Source organism: Oreochromis niloticus, linkage group LG12 (genome assembly GCF_001858045.2).
Source record: "Oreochromis niloticus isolate F11D_XX linkage group LG12, O_niloticus_UMD_NMBU, whole genome shotgun sequence".
Lineage (NCBI taxonomy): Eukaryota > Metazoa > Chordata > Actinopteri > Cichliformes > Cichlidae > Oreochromis > Oreochromis niloticus.
In genome coordinates, this window is record NC_031977.2 from 34,721,418 (window position 1) to 34,738,970 (window position 17,553).

The window sequence follows — 17,553 nt, forward strand, 5'->3', positions numbered from 1 at the left end:
TTTACCAAATGTCCCCTTGCCTTCTAAATTATCAATAAATCCTCGGTTTCACTTCCCAGCTGAAGGGCTTAAAGATGTGAAATACAATCTATTTTTAATCACTACTTTCATCTATACTCAGTAAATCTGGTGAGGTGACATGTTCTAGGTTGTTGCTGCAGGTAGAAGGAAAGCCGGTACATTCAGAAATACAACATTTCTGTTGTTGTATTTTTTGTTTTGTGCATAAAAATCTACAAGGACTATTTTAATTATACCCTCAAGTAAAGACAATATTCATTATTGTGATTTAGCTGTAACGTAACAGAAAAATCAGCTGTTAGATGATCTTTCAGTGTTGAATGCTGTAATGTAAAAATGTAGCACTTTACAAAACAGCTCAAGAAAAAGCTGACAAATCTCAGTTTGGTCAGGTTATTCCTGTCAGCAAACACGCCGAGCTTTTGGCCTTGTGGTCTTCAGCAGACCTGTGATGACTCTGGTTTAGCACCACAGGAACGCCGCAGAATATATGAAAGTCTTGTTTTCTCAAAGAAAACAGTCCAAAGTCAAAGGTAATCGACCTAACGAAAGCACTACAGAAAACCAGCAAATGATTAAAAAAAAAGAAGAAGTTTAAAGCAAATAAAGCTGAAGTGTGGCCCACAGGCTGGTTGTAGCACGCCGTATATTTTCATGTTATATTATGGCACAGCAGAGGAGGACGAAACCCACAGAGTATTTCTCTTTAATTCCAAGAAACCTCGTTGAATACTCAGCCGAGGGCAGAAGTTTGTAATTATTAAAAGATCATACAAGTCCAAATTAAAAAGATTTTTTTATGTTCCTCAAATGATGTTCGGATGACCCAGTTTTCCACTAGCACTTGAATGCAGCACACATTTATGAATCTGTGTGAAAAGTGCCTCAAAACCGCGCATGCACAAACGAAAGCTCATCATTTAACAATCAAACCTCAAACGCTTGTGCATCAGTGATCATTACTTCAGGTACTGATCACTGAAGGTTTCCAAATATGCTTTGTAACGTGTCTTTGAACGTGTGTAGATCAGAGCACATATTTGTGAATACTCACAATTACCCACAAATCACACACATTTGAGGCTGATTTCTCTCCATACGCCAGCCGGTCTACAACTATAAAAGGCGACAGCTGGGGCTTCCTGGGATATCACTCTCCCAGTGCACGCTTTACCCTCCCTGGTCTTATTCCACAGGAATCCCAAGCATGTGTTTGTGTATTTACCTAAGCAGACAAACAGCGAGCAGCTGAGACTGAGCTGACGACGGTCACTGTTCTTATATGTACAGAAACTGATGGCGTTAGTGACTTAATTCATAGAAATAAGTTATCTTGCACAGTTGGACTGTTTAAAAGTACCCGAAACCCTAATGAGGCATCAAAGAAGGAGTTAGTGGCTGAAAACTTTCTGATTTTACATCAGTCCAACACTTTGTGCTACTCTTTGACAGTAATCTTTTTTTTTTTATGCACAGTCTATCCATTTAGTGTACAGTACTGTGCAAAAGTCTTGGCCCATCCCTCACTTTACTTTTTTTGCTTCCAAGGACACTTGTGATCTTTTAAAATGAGCATTAGCTCTCTGTTGTGGCGATCCCTAAAAGGACAAAATAGTAATTTTTGCACCAACAAGCTGATTCCCATAAAGTTATTAGCTCTGAGAAACTGGCATGTGGCGTGTGGTGTGTCTTTACAAAATCTGAAGAAACTGGACAAGAAGAGGACAAAAAAAGAAGAAGTGGCAGGCCTACAAGAAAGTATCTGCAGCAGACAAACAGTATCTGAAAATCATGTCCTCAACAAATAGGAAATAAATCCAGCAAAAACCCGACCCTGGACCTGAGAGATGCATCTGGCCCTTGAGCCCCGATCCATCTACTGTTCACTGAAGCCTCATCAGAAATGGTCTCAGTGAAAGGATGGCTGTCAAGAAGCCATTCTTAATGAAGGCAAATTGGAAGAAAAGGCCGAGGTAAGAACTGCACTGAAAAACAGTGGCAACAGGTCTGACGGACCCAAAGTTTAAAGGGCAGTGCAAAGCATACCTGGAGAGGAAACCACAAAACAGAAAACTGGGAGTCACTGATTGGACCAGACATCAACATTATTGAAGCAGTGTCACGACAGAGAACAGAGCAAAAAACAGCCGACATCATGAGAAGAGCTCCGAATGTCCTTCAAGAAGCTTGGAGAGCTACTCCTGAACAAGCTTACCCAAGAGAGAATAAACATGGTCCTACCAAATATTGACTTTCAAGCTTGTTAGAATTGTACAAACTCTATTTTTACCTTGATGCTGTATTTCCATGTATCTTATATCTGCACCTGTTTCCCTTTATCCCAGCAAAATATACAGGAATGAGGGTTGGCTGAAAACTTTTCCACAGTGCGATATGTTAACGGCTTTACTCCTTTATTTTCATTCACAGATGCAGATGTTTCACTTGTTTCAACTTCAAATGATTTCTGTCCACCTAATTATACAGTACACAGTGCTTTCATTGATTCCAAATTCATCTTTTTTTAAAGATTCCTGAATTAGTCTGCAAAATTTACGCCAAAAACTCCATGTGTACTTGTAACAACCAGCATACTGTGCTAAATACATCCAAATTAAGCAGAATTTATCGGTTTTCAGGCACAAACAAAGGCACAACAGGCTTGTGCAGGAATACAGTGACATCTTGCTTGGTCATAAGTGACTAAGTTTGGCTGAGAAGGTGATGTGTTTAGCATTTCAACTTCAGCAAGCCAAAAAAGACCTGACGCCATTAGAAACTCCTCAGTCAGGTTCCTCACGTCTCTGAATTCTGGAAAATAATCCAGTGCTACAGATGGAGGTTTGTGTTGAGGTTTCTGAGAATAACTGATCTGTTAAGCCAAATTAAAGGGAGCCGAAGGGAATCACATTCAAACACAAACTTCATTAGAAGTTTCAGAAATATAATTGTTTGAGAGCGATGACACAGAGGTTTCTATCTACGAGCGCTTGTTTTTGGAAGGATGGCACAAACATGCACGGATATGCAAATATACAAGCCCCACACACACACACACACACACACACACACACAGCTCAGCAAGCTGATGCAGAGCTCGGTGGGGGAACGGGTGTTTCTCTGCATCTTTCTCTCCTCTCTCACCTGTTTGTTATTCTGAGCACGCTTGGCCCACTTCAACCCTTCATTCCATCTAAAGTAGCACACACACACACACACACACACACACACACACACACACACACACACACACACACACACACACACACGCTTTCATATCTTAGTGAGGACATCTCATTGACATAATGCTTTCGCTAGCCACTCACCCTAACCATCAAAAATGAAGGCCCAACCCTAAGCCCTAAGCCTAACCATAACCCAATTGCAACCCTGACAACCCCTTTTAGCCTCAAAAATGCCTTCAAACCCCATAAGTGACTGTTGTTTCTCCACAAGTACAGTAAGATGCCAATTTTCTGTCCTCACAAAGATATCTAAACATGCACACACACACACACTAAGGCAGTGGTTCCCAAACTTTTTTTGCCAGGCCCCCCTTTTTACAAGAAAAATGTTCGCGCCCCCCACCACCAAACCCCCCCCCCCTCCAAACACATCCTCCAAACACACACACACCCATATTTTGTTTACAAACTCCATTGCGGTTTATTTCACACCTCAAACATTTAGTAAACAATTAAGCAAATACAAGTAAACGGCAACTCTTTTACGCTGCGTCCACACCTACACGGGTATTTTTGAAAACTCAGCTGTTTCTATGCGTTTGGGCCTTTCATCAACACGTAAACGGCGTTGCGATTAACCGAAAACGGAGATTATTTAAAACTCCTTTTTTGCGTTTAAGTGTGGACGAGGATTACAGAGTTCGTCACGCAACGTCAAAGGTATGTGCCTCTTTTCACGTCACGCTGTGCGCCACGTTATTGTTTACATGAGATGAATTGCAGAATGGCAGATAGAGACAAAATACTGTTAATCTGACTATCTTCAGGTTTTACACGCTTACATATACACACGCAGTTACTGTCCCTCCATTTAGAAAGGCAGAGGCGTCACGGTGTGATTATTTTACGTGTAGTTGTTTTTTTTCCTGTGTAATAATATTCAACATTGCTGTCAATACATTTTTCAAAAAATGCCTCTCTGTGCAAAATGGGTTTAAACACATAAACAGCTGTGGGATACTGTTTGTCCGTGATTTGAACAGGGGGAACAAATTACGGCAGGATCAGCCTGATATTTTTTGTATCCCACTAACTTTACTGCATAAAGAGCTAACATGTCCAAAATGTCAGGAGTAGTTAGTTATTACAAGAAGTGTTTGTGAACTAAAAATCAAGAATGTGGGATCCTGTTTGTCCGTGATTTGGAGAGCCCAGCGCTGCTCCCGACGCAGGGAAACTAATTTTGCAGGGGAGACCTACCTTGGCACTTGTGCAGGTGAAGCCAAAGGGAAGATATGCTTCAACATATTTTCCTGTCTTTGGTTTGGAAGGAAGTTGGTTTGGAAACATATTTGGCGATGCTTCATCTCCTGCTTTGCGTTTGTGTGGGAGCCCCGTCAAAAACCTGTCCACAGTGTCCAAGCGCTCTTTTTTTTCTTTTTCTTTTCATACCGCACCCCCCCTGCAATGGCTCTGCGCCCCCCCTAGGGGGCTGGCCCCACACTTTGGGAACCTCTGCACTAAGGCATCAGCCTGCTTGTACAGGGGCGCACTCTTACACCCAAAAAGTGAAAAAACACGACCGAACAAAATGCCTCTCCACACCTGAGGGATGTTATAAAGTATGTAAAAATGTCAGCATATTTATAATTGAATGAACGGTTTTACCTGTTTCTGATTTTTAAAACAACTGTTTTCTTCTTTCCTTCTTTCCCTTTTAACGAACTCACAGTCAGGGCTTGATCACATGAGTCATACCTTCGTGATGCTGCTATTGGCTCAGGCTGCTGGGGGAACTTCCCAAACATGTTGCGTTTATATGTCATTACTGCATGACATCAGCTTTTGTCAAACCAAATACTTTCCACCGGAGTTTGCAGAGCCCAGATTAGCTAAAAGGAAACAATGTATCTGACTTCCATTCATTAGGTAGACAGAAGGAGAACAAATGAATGCTAATGTGCTCGAGGCGGATATGTAGTTGGGAAATTCTCTAAATGTAAAAACTGTCAGTTTAAGCTCTTCTGTCCCTTTGCAGCCTAAATGAATGAATAAATAAATGAGTTTTACACTGTTGTTGTTGTGCAGTGTAAGAGGTGGTGTACCTTCTGCCTTGGCCCGGGTTTCTCTCCCCCCTTCCAGGTGTCGCTCTATGCTGCCTTGACTGTAACATCTGGTAAAGGGTACAGGCGACAGGGCCTGACTGTCAGCCTCGACACGTTGCTCCAGGATCGGAGAAAAGTCCACTGAGGAGTGCGAGTGAGAGGAGACGGCGTCTGAAGCAGCCTTCACCGAGGGCGATCCACCCGCTCCTCCATTTCTCCGTTTGCTTCTAGCGATCTCTGCGAAGGAGGTGACCCTCGGAGGAGGAGGTGGGGTCACGGCAGCGCCCTCGCTGAGCCGGACGGGGCAGCTCAGCATACGCTCCAGTGAGCCGAGCCGTGGAGACGGAGACTTGTCCAGGTTGCGATCGTAGCTGCGAGAACGTGGACGGCTTCCTGCAGACGCTCCAATAACACCCCGACCAGACATAGGAGGAGAAATGTTGACATACACCTGGCCTTCAATCACAGCAGGACCAGTTTTAGCTCCACTAGCTCCCTGCTCATTCTTCTTCTTCTCCTCATCCTTGTCATTATCATCGTCATCATCATCCCGCTGAATAAAGAGGAATACAAAAAGAAAACAAAGTAAAACTTTTTCCAGGAGATTATAAAATAAAACACATTACTAGCTGTGGTTAAAAGGTCGAATTAGAAACAAACCAAAGGCTTAAACTGACTAATCCAGATTTGCTTGGACACAGTGGCAGTGGCACTGTTACTGATATTAATACCCTTCAGCTCTACATAAGTGCTAAAATAATCCTCAGACATGAGCAGATAACTGCAGACGGCGGCTAGTGTCTAAAACGAGCCAGTGCCAGACTAATAATAATAATAATAATAACAATAATAATAATAATAATACCAGTGTTATGGCCATTTAAAGTTCAGGGTTATTCTCACTGTTACAGTGAGTTACTTCAGTGTAATTTACAGTTTAGGAGCTCTTTATGTCTCTTTTCCCCATTTTTCCTTTTGTGTTGAGTCAGATGTAATTTCTGTCTCTGTTGTTGATTTGGCCTTGCTTCACTGACGGAGACTCGATTCAATTCAATTTAGTTTTATTTACATAGCACCAAATAACACCAACAGTCACCTCGAGGTGCTTTATATTGTAAGTTCAAAGCCTTTACAACCCCAACAATCAGACGACCCTGTATGAACAAGCACTTGGCGACAGTGGGAAGGAAAAACTCCCCTTTAACAGGAAGAAACCTCCAGTAGAACAAGACTGAGTAGGTGCAGCTATCTACTTCAACCAGTTGGAGGTGAGGGAAGAGAGACAATTAATAAACATTACATCAAGTAATTAAACTGATCTTTATGTAACTAAAAACATTAAACACAAATTCACTGGAGGATAAATCAAAGACTAGATCTTTTGCATTCGGCTTGGATTATGGATTCTTTATCATCATAAATCCTTTTAATTATTCACAGTTAAGTGCTGTGATACATACTGCACCTATTCAGCAGTAAATCAGTGTATTTATGTTTAGACATAATAAATAGGAGAACAAAGCTGTCACTGATCATATTCTATTATAATCATATTATATCAAATGGAACCCAATATGACAGTTTAGTTTTGTCAGTGTTACAATTTAACATCACAAAATATCTGATGAACTTTGACCCTTTGGCCACACTTCTAGTGGACTGCATTTCCACTCTAGTGTGGACCTTTGCATGCAGTGTATCCTGAAACGGATTAGAAACTGTTAAAACTATGGAAGCCGGATTCTCCACTCACCCTAGAGGTCTCTCCCTCTTCATCCTCTTCCTCCACTCCTTCTTCATGAGCTTGCTGCCTGAAGAGGAAGTATTCACTCGGCTGAGTGGGGGTGGGGCTGTCTTTGCTGTGTTCGTCTGAGCAACTGTGAACCGAGGAGCCCGCGGGACTCGGGGACGACTGCGATGAAAGGTCGCACGTGACCAATTTGTAGTAGTTCTGGGTGGCGACGACCAGTCGTGCCTGACTCTGGAGACAGGAAGCGAGGTCGCCAGAGGACCCTGCGTGAGGAGGGTGGTAGGAGTTGCAGTTGGCATCGAGGTCAAGAGCCCCCTGGTGCTCCACTGAGCAGGAACAGGTGGAGGAAGAGGACAGGCGTGGTTCACGGATGAGAGGGAATGTGTTTCCAAGTTGATGAGATAGGGGAGGTTCGGTTGGAGAAGTGTGAAGGTCCAAATAGAAAGCCCCTCCAGTTGAGTCTCGGTTTCCTGGTAGATCGGAAGCAGATGAGGTGCAGGAGTGGTCGATGGAGCTGTTGAGGTTGGTGGGACCAGAGACTGGTGGCTTCTCTGGGACGCTGTTGTTCATCTTGTTGTAGATGGCACTGAAGTTGACGAGCACACCATCGGAGCTGTTGCAGGAGGAGTCGCTGCCGTAGCCTTGCTGGCACTCTAAGAACGGCTCGGAGAACGCCTCGGGGAAGTGCCGAGGGTAATTCTGGGAGAGAGTACAGCAGGAGCAGTGCTGGGTGGAAGAGCTGGAAGAGTAGGAGCCCGTCTTGCTGCTTCTCCCACACCTCATCGGATGATCTTCGTCTTCTTCGTCATCATCACCCCAATCTTGATCTCCGCAGTCCATCGACATGTTGGAGCCACTGCTTCCATGGCGCCGTTGACTGGTAAGTTCCAACATGTCGAGGTCTTCTAGGTGGTTAGAAAGATCCGAGGCGCCACCTCTCAGGGACTCCCCACTACTTCCTCCCACTGAGCTGTGAAGGAGGAAGGGCTGGGAAGCAAAGCCAAGGTCATGCAAATGAAAGGAAGTCAAACCGTCATCGAGAGCAGAGTGAGTGTCACTGTGAAGGTGAAAGGAAGAGTCTTCAAGGTAACCACTGAGGTTGTCACCGTCATCTTCCTCCCCTTCGTCATCCTCGTCCTCTTCGGTATTCAACAGAAAAGGATTGTGACGCAATGGATTCCTGTTCCTCGGTTTGGCTCTGGGTAATGTGTGCGCTGTAATCAGCTGGTCCTCCGAATTGCTCGAGGCAAATGATGAATCATCGCTGGCTGTGCTGCCGCCTCTCCCGCCACCCTTTCTTTCTCTTCCTCCATTGTGGGAGGACCAGGAGCCACTAGAGGTCTGGATCAGGCTGCTGTAGAGGAGAGCTTCTCTCTGGAGGACGTCTCTCTCCGGAAGGGAAGTGGTGCGACTCAAGCCCAGGTTCTCTGGTGGGCTAAAAGGGTTGGTCCTCTTCATTGAGCTCCCGCAGCCACCCTGCCGCCTACCCGACACCTGACAGTGCACCAGGGGAATGTGATGCACAATCAGCGTCTCACCAGACAGTTTAGGAGGGCTGTCCATGGCCTATGAGGAGCGAGGGAGGGACTGGAGCTGCAGCAGCTGAGCGAGGCCCGTATGGGTGAGGGGGGAGGCTTAAACGAGGTGTGTTGACAGTATTCACACTCTGTTTGCTGGGCCTCTCTCTGCAGGGCAGCCAGGGATTTGGAAGGAGAGGTCAGGGAAGTCTACACCATGGTCAGAGTGATACATCTGGAAAACACAAAGACACAGAGACAAAAGAAGTTAGGAAAGCAGGCAAATGCGCACACGCACGCACACGCACGCGCACACACAGGGGTTGAGGCTACAAAGTTGTAAAAAAGTCAGTGAAATGGTGTTAGATAAAACCATAACGCTTACTAGACCACAAACAACCTTTTTTTCCAGCTCATATTTTGTTTTATTGGAGTTTGGTGTCCATGTTAAACACGGGACATCACAGCAGAGTTTTTCAGTTAGTAGGTAACATCGCAGAGGCAGTTAGTCCACCAAGTCCTGGTACCCTATGTACTGCAGCCAGCTGCATGCTTTCTACCTGCAGCTCCACCAATATTATGGTGATATTCTGTCCTCATATCCGACACCATCAGATGTCCACAGACAATCTGCCCAGATACAATGTGAAAAATCAACTTCTATTCCAAAGATGTTTCTTCTTTCTTGAGCAATTTCTTGGCCGAATGGTTGAGATAAAATGAAAACTCCACCAAATGAGCTTTCAGTTTTTGAGTATAACAAACTGTTAAATGTCCCCTCAGGCAGATACCTGTCAGTGTCTTCAGGCACAAATCTTCTCCTGCCCTTCAAAAACTGCATTTCAGTACTCTCAGATTAATGAATAAACTGTATATGGTTTTCTTAGGTGAAGACTTAGCCCTTACTGTTAGTGCGTTGTTACATCTTGCATAGAAGTAAAAAAAGAAAAAGAAAGAAAATCACATATAGTGGAACCCCGGCTTACCAAGACCCCATTTAATGAAAAGTTCAAGTTACGAAGGCGCTTAGCGGCAATATTTCTGCCCGTGGTACGACAAAATGACTGCGTAACAAAAATGGCCGTACATTAATTAACGTAAATGTAAGTTTTAGTTTTAATGTTTAGAATTAAATTACTTAATGTTATGTACATGTACACGTACATATGAATGCTTTCTTCAGCCTCCACCACCTCCTCCTCCTCCACCAAGAACTTCGTCTTCAGCCAGCATCGCCTCACTCAAAAGGCGATGGAAAAAGGTGCTTCGACTTACGAAAATTTTGACTTACGAAAGACCCTCTGGAACGAATTGATTTCGTAAGTCGGGGTTCCACTGTATTTCTAATATACAATATTTACGGTATTCAATAATACTGGTATACCATACAATATAAGTACAGTTAAAGTATTGAATGGCTTAAACCACAGGATAATGCACAGTCATTTCAAAAAACTCTTTCTATGATGGAGCATCAGAGCTTTCATTAGCTTGTAATACAGGGGATCAGCTAACCCCAAAGTCCCCAAACCAATCACTGTAAAGCGCCTCCAGGGAAAGCAATAACAGACCAGTGACTGAAGTTTTCTTTTCCCAAAGCAAAAGAGAGTCTTTATGAACTCCCCGTAACTGAGAAACTTTAGATTCTGTGTTTACTTTTAGTCTTTAATGGAAGTATCCACCCAGCAACAGCAGCATCCTAACACAGCTAACAGGGCTCACAGTCCTGAGGTCACATTATGTTCAAACTTTAATGCTCGAGTAATTTATGAAACAGCAGGAACAGACAGGGAGTGTGTTTATTTGTTCTCAAGCCACTGTGCTTCTAGTAAAGTGTGGCCTAAACACACCTAGCGTCTTCGTGTTGCTAGCTTAACTAATATTACACATGAGAAAAATAAAGGACATAATGTAAGAACAAAGTCTGCTGCATGAAAACAGTGAGCACTGAGAAAAGCAGCTCTGCAATAGTCTCTTTGTTTTGGGTTGGTTGAACTCGGGGGTAGTTCCTGCACGTCTTGCTTTCTTCTCTTCAGCCTCCCTTCTGAGCAAATGTCTGTAGTCTGCAATTAGACCAGGAGTACTTAAGGCCAGGGAGAGGAGAGCCAGAGCGTCTCTGCAGTCTGCTGCTTAATCCTGCTCAGTGAAGAGGAGGGTGTTTTTGATCATTTAACCTTCTTGACTTGCTCTTTTAGTGATCAGCTTCTAGGTTTTGCTGTGTCTTTCTTTTGACTGCTTGTCTGTCCCTTTTAGTTTAACAAGTAAAAATTAAACTTCCATTAACAGTTTTTGTTTCTTCCCCACATGACAGACTTTCAGGAGAAGGTAACGGGAATCCAGAGCTTCATTACAAAAGGTCAAAAACCATGCACAGATGATCAAATTATTATTCCCTAATGTGGTTTTTACTCCAAAAAACAGTGGATCATCACCTAATGCAACTCGACAGCATCCTCCACTGCAACCATACTTGCTGTTAAAAATGTAGTAACAAAGAGAAATTGCAGTTCTGGAACTACATAATACACTGCACACTAGTTTCCACCAATGATCAGCGAGTCTCCCAAAACATTTAATAAACTTTAGTAATGTAAAGTAATCCTATTAAAACAGCTTCAGTAACTGTAGAGAACCAAGTATGATTACAGTGAGCAGGTTGAGTCAGAAACACATGAAGTGGAAACAGTGAGAGCCAGTAACACACCAAACAGCTGACTCTTAAACAGGACTATGATCTCATCCTTATTCACATCACGCCCTAAATAACAGACACAGGACAGAGCCTTCATCCTTCTCTTCTCTTGCTCCTCAAACAACCAAATCTCCAAGAGATTTCAAGACATCTTCTTGCTGTCAGATGACATTTGTTGGTGCAAACACACATTTACCTAGCATGCAATTTATCTTCAAATAAGGAAAAAATTATTACTTTGCTTTTGGTTGCAGATAATTATGCACTACCTTGCACTGCATCAAGTCTGTCATTTTTCAATTACAGCCCAGCAGCGTTCGTGCTGATGAAACTTTATAGATAAAGGTGCTTTTATATGTCAATACATGTAACTCCCAAATTAAGTGTCATTACAGAAAATTACACAAAAATAATGGCTTCTTCCTCAGGCTAGTCTCACCGCACTGAGGTGAATAAATATACTGAAAGTCATTTTTCCATCAGATTCCCACTTCCTCCCCAGAGGAAGTAAAATGCAGCTCTGTTTGCAGTAACAACATTTCACACAGGCTTTAATGCTCTCTATCATCTCAGACACTGGAAAGCTTCTCCATCATTTCTTTATAGGATTTTTCTTCTCAAATTATGTAGAAATTATTCAGAAACCACCTTTCTATCCTTTGTGTAGTGCAGACTGATATGTACTGTAATCTCAGATTAAGTGAGCCTGTGACTACAAAAGTGGGAAATCAGATCTGAAGATAAAAGCAAAAGCCACATTTTAGCATATTGGAAAGCTGCACTGCTAAACAGTCACGTGGATAAGAAGATGCAGATATAAATACTGGCGAGACCTTCACGATCACGATGGAGCCAAAGGCTTCCTCGTCAGTTTTGCAGTGAAAGAAAACACAAAGGCCGAATGAGGCGACACACAGCAGCTCTACAGCTGCACTTTAGCACAGTGCGACAGGTTTACTTTGTGGCACTGCAATAACTGTGATGCTTCTCTTGATAGCTGACCTTTTAAACAGAGAACAGAGTGGTATTTGCTGTCGGGATGGACTCAGATTTCACCTCAAGTGGAGCTCAACCTATTTATCTCAAAGCTGTGAACAAAGAAGTGATGGGTTCCCACTAACCTGTGCTGCAGGTATAAATCATGACATTTTCTGACTTTTCTTTTTTAGTATCTTGAACTGATAAATTATAGCAGGAAGGAAACTATTGTTCGTCACGGTGTGAAAACCCCCACAGTGAATGTGTACCTGCAGCTGCCTGGGTGGAAGTTGTCTTTCATGTGATAGCGAAGGATGGAAAAGCATTTAAATTCCTCCTGGATTAAACAGCAAAGTAAACAAACAGCATAGACCAAGATCTGAGCCCACGCTCTCCTCACTGCATTTCAAAATCACAGCGAGGATACTGAGTCGAGTTGTAAATGCTGAGTCACCAAAACAACACAGACCATCAGAAGAAGCTGACTGACAAAAAAAAAAAAAATAATGTAGTGGGTTGCTTGTTTAGGGCTAAACCAAGCTAATTTTAATTACTTAACATACTGCTGAGTAGCTGAAACAATAATTATATTATTATATTATAATTATTTCTATTATATTTTCCATTTAATAATCTAAATGTGCAAAATAATTAGTAACAAATGCTTTAAAATGTATGTAGTGGAGTAAATGCCGTGTCCTCTTTAGACTCACCCCTGCATCCTGCAGCTGTTACTGAGAGTGAGCTGCTGTTAGTCTGCAACTTACAAGAAATCTGCAAAGATTGTGGTGAAATATATGAACTGCATGCAGACAGGTTCTGTTTGGGTGGCGGGTGAAATCTCAGCTTTCATCACGTTTAATTTGTGATAAACATAATTTGATTAAAGACACTTGTTGGACTTTCACCAGTCAGATTTTGATTGTAGCTACAGTAACAAGCAACAGTTCTGATGAGTCATCTTTACTGTAGTTTGAGTTCAAGGAAAATAAAGGCTGCTTATTATCTTAAAACACTGAATAGCTTCTTTTACGTGAGCCTAAAGAGCATTTATATTTAATTGGTCAAAGGGGCTTCTGCCTGTTAAACCAAGTCGTGCAAAAATCATTTAAAATAAAATAATAACAATAATCTATTGCTTTGCAACACAGAAACACACTCGGTCTCTCTGCTGTGTTCACTGGGGACTTTTCACACAACATCCTGGTTGTTGTTTATAACCCTCACCTGATGAAGCAGGTAACAGAGTGACATCATCCGCTTCGACTGTGCAAGATGACAGTCCACAGTCTCACTGCTTTCCTGAATCCTTTTTACGAATATTAAGTTCTGAAAAACTGTGACAAATATGTTTCCTTTTGATGATTAATAAAGACAATCTGAGGATTAAAGGATTAAAGTGTTTGTAGGCACGACTGATGCTGACAAAACAACTATGAGGAAAAACATTATGTCAAAGCATTTTTCACTACAAGCCACATTTTACCTTTCATTTCATACAGCAATTAATTTTTTGCAAATCCAATTTACTGTGGAAATTTGCTTTTAACTGATATAGAATCAGTTAAAAGCAAATAATATAAAAGCTCTTACATTAATTTAATGCATGCGTCTTTGAGAAAATCATTTCAAAATTGAAGTATCAACAGCTGTGTTGTGAAGACATGTAGGTACAGACCCACAAGTTAAGCCTTTTTAAATCTACTGCGTGATATTTATGATACATCAATCAGCAGCAATGAAACGGCGCTGTGTGACGCTTGTCTCAAAACTGCCTCTTAAAAGATTGACAAATGTATGCAGGCTGCCAAGCTATTCAGCTATTCAGGCACACACAGAAATGACAGAGTGAACAGTGAACACGTCCAGTGAATGCCCATTATGCTGCATTAGCCACATTTATCTTTTTGGCATTTCTACGGGGCACCCATACCCATGCAGTTACATAACTGTGACAGTTCCACCCTGACAAATATAAACAACGGTCCTTCAAGTGAAAAGTTAATCTAAAACTGTTCAGCCTTTATGCAGCCTTTGCAACAAAGAGCACAATACAGTGCAGAGAAAGCTTCTGCACACTTTTCTTAAGAAAACATGCACAACCAGCCTCTTTACGCCAACAACAACAACAGCAGCAGCATGACTGAATTCTGTGTTATTACCAGATTACAGCAGATCTGATCAGATAACGGGTTAAGAAGAACAAAGAGGCTGTGTTTGGCCAATCGAAATCCATTTCCCATGCAACATCAGAAACCCTAGCTACAATGCCACCCAATCAGATAGAGCCCTGCTCCACGACGGGCAGCATGAGAAAGTATTTCTTTTCTTCGTCTCTCTTTACTTCCAACACAATACCTGCTTACATAAGAACCTGAATTCATCCAGAAAGGTCGAGCTCTCTCAGGACGTCCTACTGTTGATGCTTGTACAGTAAAACCCCGTTAAAACTGATGAGGAGACAGAATATCATTCTGAAACCAGCAGCATCGGATGGTTCGTGTTTTTATTCACCCAACTCGTCTCTAAATCTGTCATGAGCCTGAAAATACACAAGAGAAAATAAACACAGCACCTTCAGATTCACAGCATTTTATACCCACAGTGGTATTTTCCTATACTGTGCAGTGTTTTAGCATCATTTAGCTAAATGGTCCAACAGGTAAATTTGCTGATGAACATAGTTGCCTTTAGTACTGAGACCTAACCAAAGTCCTAAAGCAGAGTAAACATAACTAAATGTCAAATCTGCTGAATGCACCAAAGACCTCCTGTAACTTCATGATCATGTTTCCGTGTTCAGACTCTATAAAACTCAACAGCATCCCTGATATTTACTGTAATAAAATAGGAATTAAAGACAAGTAAAACAAAATGAAATGGTGGCTTAAAGAAACAACTGCCCACTTTGACAGTGACACTGTCACGGTGAGCTGTGTGGCAGGCAGTGGTTGGACCCACGCGCAGGAATATTTAAGTATTTTTGTATTTATTCACTGGCAGAAAACAAACTTAGAAACACAAGACATGAGCACTAGAAACAAAAAACAAAATTCAACCTAGGAAGGATGATCTAAACTAGGAGTTCACGATGTGGCGTGACATAACCTGACAAAACATGACGACTGAGGAACACACAACTAACGCGGAGGACGCAACAACGGGCAGGGAAAACCACAGGGCTCAAATACATACTGGCGTAATCAGGGAATGGGAGACAGGAGGGAAACACGGCTGGGATAATGCACTCATGATGAGACACGGGGAAGCAGAACTGAAACCACAAACATGGGACAAGGATTACCAAAGTAAAACAGGAAACTAAGACAAAGCAACAAGACGCAGACTAAACACTAAGACATGGAAACATAAGAACCTGAAGCACAGAGATGATACAAAACAGAAACTACAATCCAAGGACTAAAGTGTAACATTAGCAGAAAACCATAAATCATAATAATTACAGGTAGAATTATCAGTTCACCAATAAACACAAAGCACTGAGTCTGTGACCCAGTACAACACTTAGGATCGTGTGAGGAAGGAGCAGTACTGCCGTATCATTAGAGGTTGTTTCGCCAGGAAACACAGTTAATGTATTTAATAATGTGATAATAACAGAGAACAAAAAAAAGACGATTTTTGGTCTCTGACACTCTGATAACTACAGATTAGTAAAAGGTTCTTGTTAAAAATCAATTCCATTATTATCTTTCTCCACAACTACGTCCTTAATGGTTTCCTCAGAAAGCATTAACAGCATAGCTTAGATGCTAACTAGGGTGGGAAACTGACCTATTTATGAAACACGAGAGGAAAAGGAAAGCAAAGCTGTAACAAAGGACATCCTCCCTCTTAAATCATCGGGGCTGTACTTCCAGGAATAAGTCTGAGCCCAGGAGGGGTGCATCCGAGTGAAGGCACACCCTCGAGGGGCAGAGACAGCACAGCCAGACGCAGCCGCAATTATGATGATGGATGAAGTCCACGCACGGCGGGACACATATTTATTGCAATGTTGTCAATATTTGCACTAAAACACGAGCAGGTGACAACTTGTTTCTGTGAAGAAGACAGACAACAGATTCAGAAAAAAATAATAAAACGTCCAATTTAATCTGGCCTGTATCAAAACTGCATTTGTGATGGAGAAAAGGCTGTAGCTTAAAAACAAATTTACTTACAAACAAACTCAAATTCACATCTTTAGTATATATATATATATATATATATATATATATACACACACACGCGTACTAAAATATACATATATTCTTTTAAGAACAAAAAAAAACGTATTAAATAAATAATTTAATGCTTTAAAAATATAATTAAATGGCTGTAAGATGCAAAACAACCGAAAATAAAGCGCCCTGCTAATACAAAGCGGTACAAAGAATGAACTGAAATGAGCGGCTGTACACACACGTATACCTGTACTGCTACTCTGCAGCTAATTTAAATGAATGGGAAACCATAGCTGTAGTTTTACTGCAGTTACTGAGAACTACATGTGTAGAATCACCGGTCAGGTCCGATAAAGAAAAAACAACAACAACAAAAAACATGTTTAAAAGTTGAATTTGCTCCAAAATAAGGACTACATTTTTTTCCCATCGTAAATGGCATTTCTACTAAACATTAGAAAATTCAGAATATTACAGGTTAATTTTTAAGATCAGCTTCTTTGGACCATCCCACCAAACGCCATGTTAAATCACACGAGTGGTGCACATACAGCCAAGAAAAATAACTAAACTTACCGACAACTTCATGACAATAACCAACAGCACGATTGCATTATATGTTACACATCCTGCATCCATGATTTGTTGGCTCGTTGTGGAAAAAACAAACAAACAAACAAACACAATAAACACTGTCACAGAAAACAAATGTTCCTCTTTTTCCAGACAGTCCCTGCTTCGCTCTCATCTCCTGCAACAGTCTGTAGCTGTCTTGGTGCTGAGTTATCAGTGTTTCTCTCTGCAGAGCGAGTGAATGGATCTTTTGTCTGTTGCACACATTCACTGTCACAAAGCAGTGTCAAAATAGAGCCAGACAAAAAGACGGGAAGAGCTAAAAGCGAGGAATGCTGCAACTAAACAACCTTGAAGGGTTCTTGGAACTTGGGGGCCGTCTTACTGCTGCGCTGAACTCGACGAGTAACAAAAGGTTTATCTGCTACTCAGGAAGAAAGAATATGTAAAACATCCACACAGATAACTAAAAGGAGAAAAATAGAAAACAAGCGGGAAGTGAACCAGTCACAGTACACCGAGTCACGTATTCAGCGTGGAAATGT

General features: G+C 41.8%; 1 protein-coding gene across 1 annotated transcript in view; it reads right to left on the reverse strand.

The window, feature by feature from the left end:
- Positions 1–17,553, reverse strand: part of rusc2 (RUN and SH3 domain containing 2) — a 40,041-nt gene that overhangs the window by 13,124 nt on the left and 9,364 nt on the right. Inside the window, 2 exon segments of the mRNA XM_005451518.3 lie at positions 5,312–5,864; positions 7,065–8,813. Coding sequence (XP_005451575.3) covers positions 5,312–5,864; positions 7,065–8,624 — 2,113 coding nt within the window. The 5' untranslated portion in view covers positions 8,625–8,813.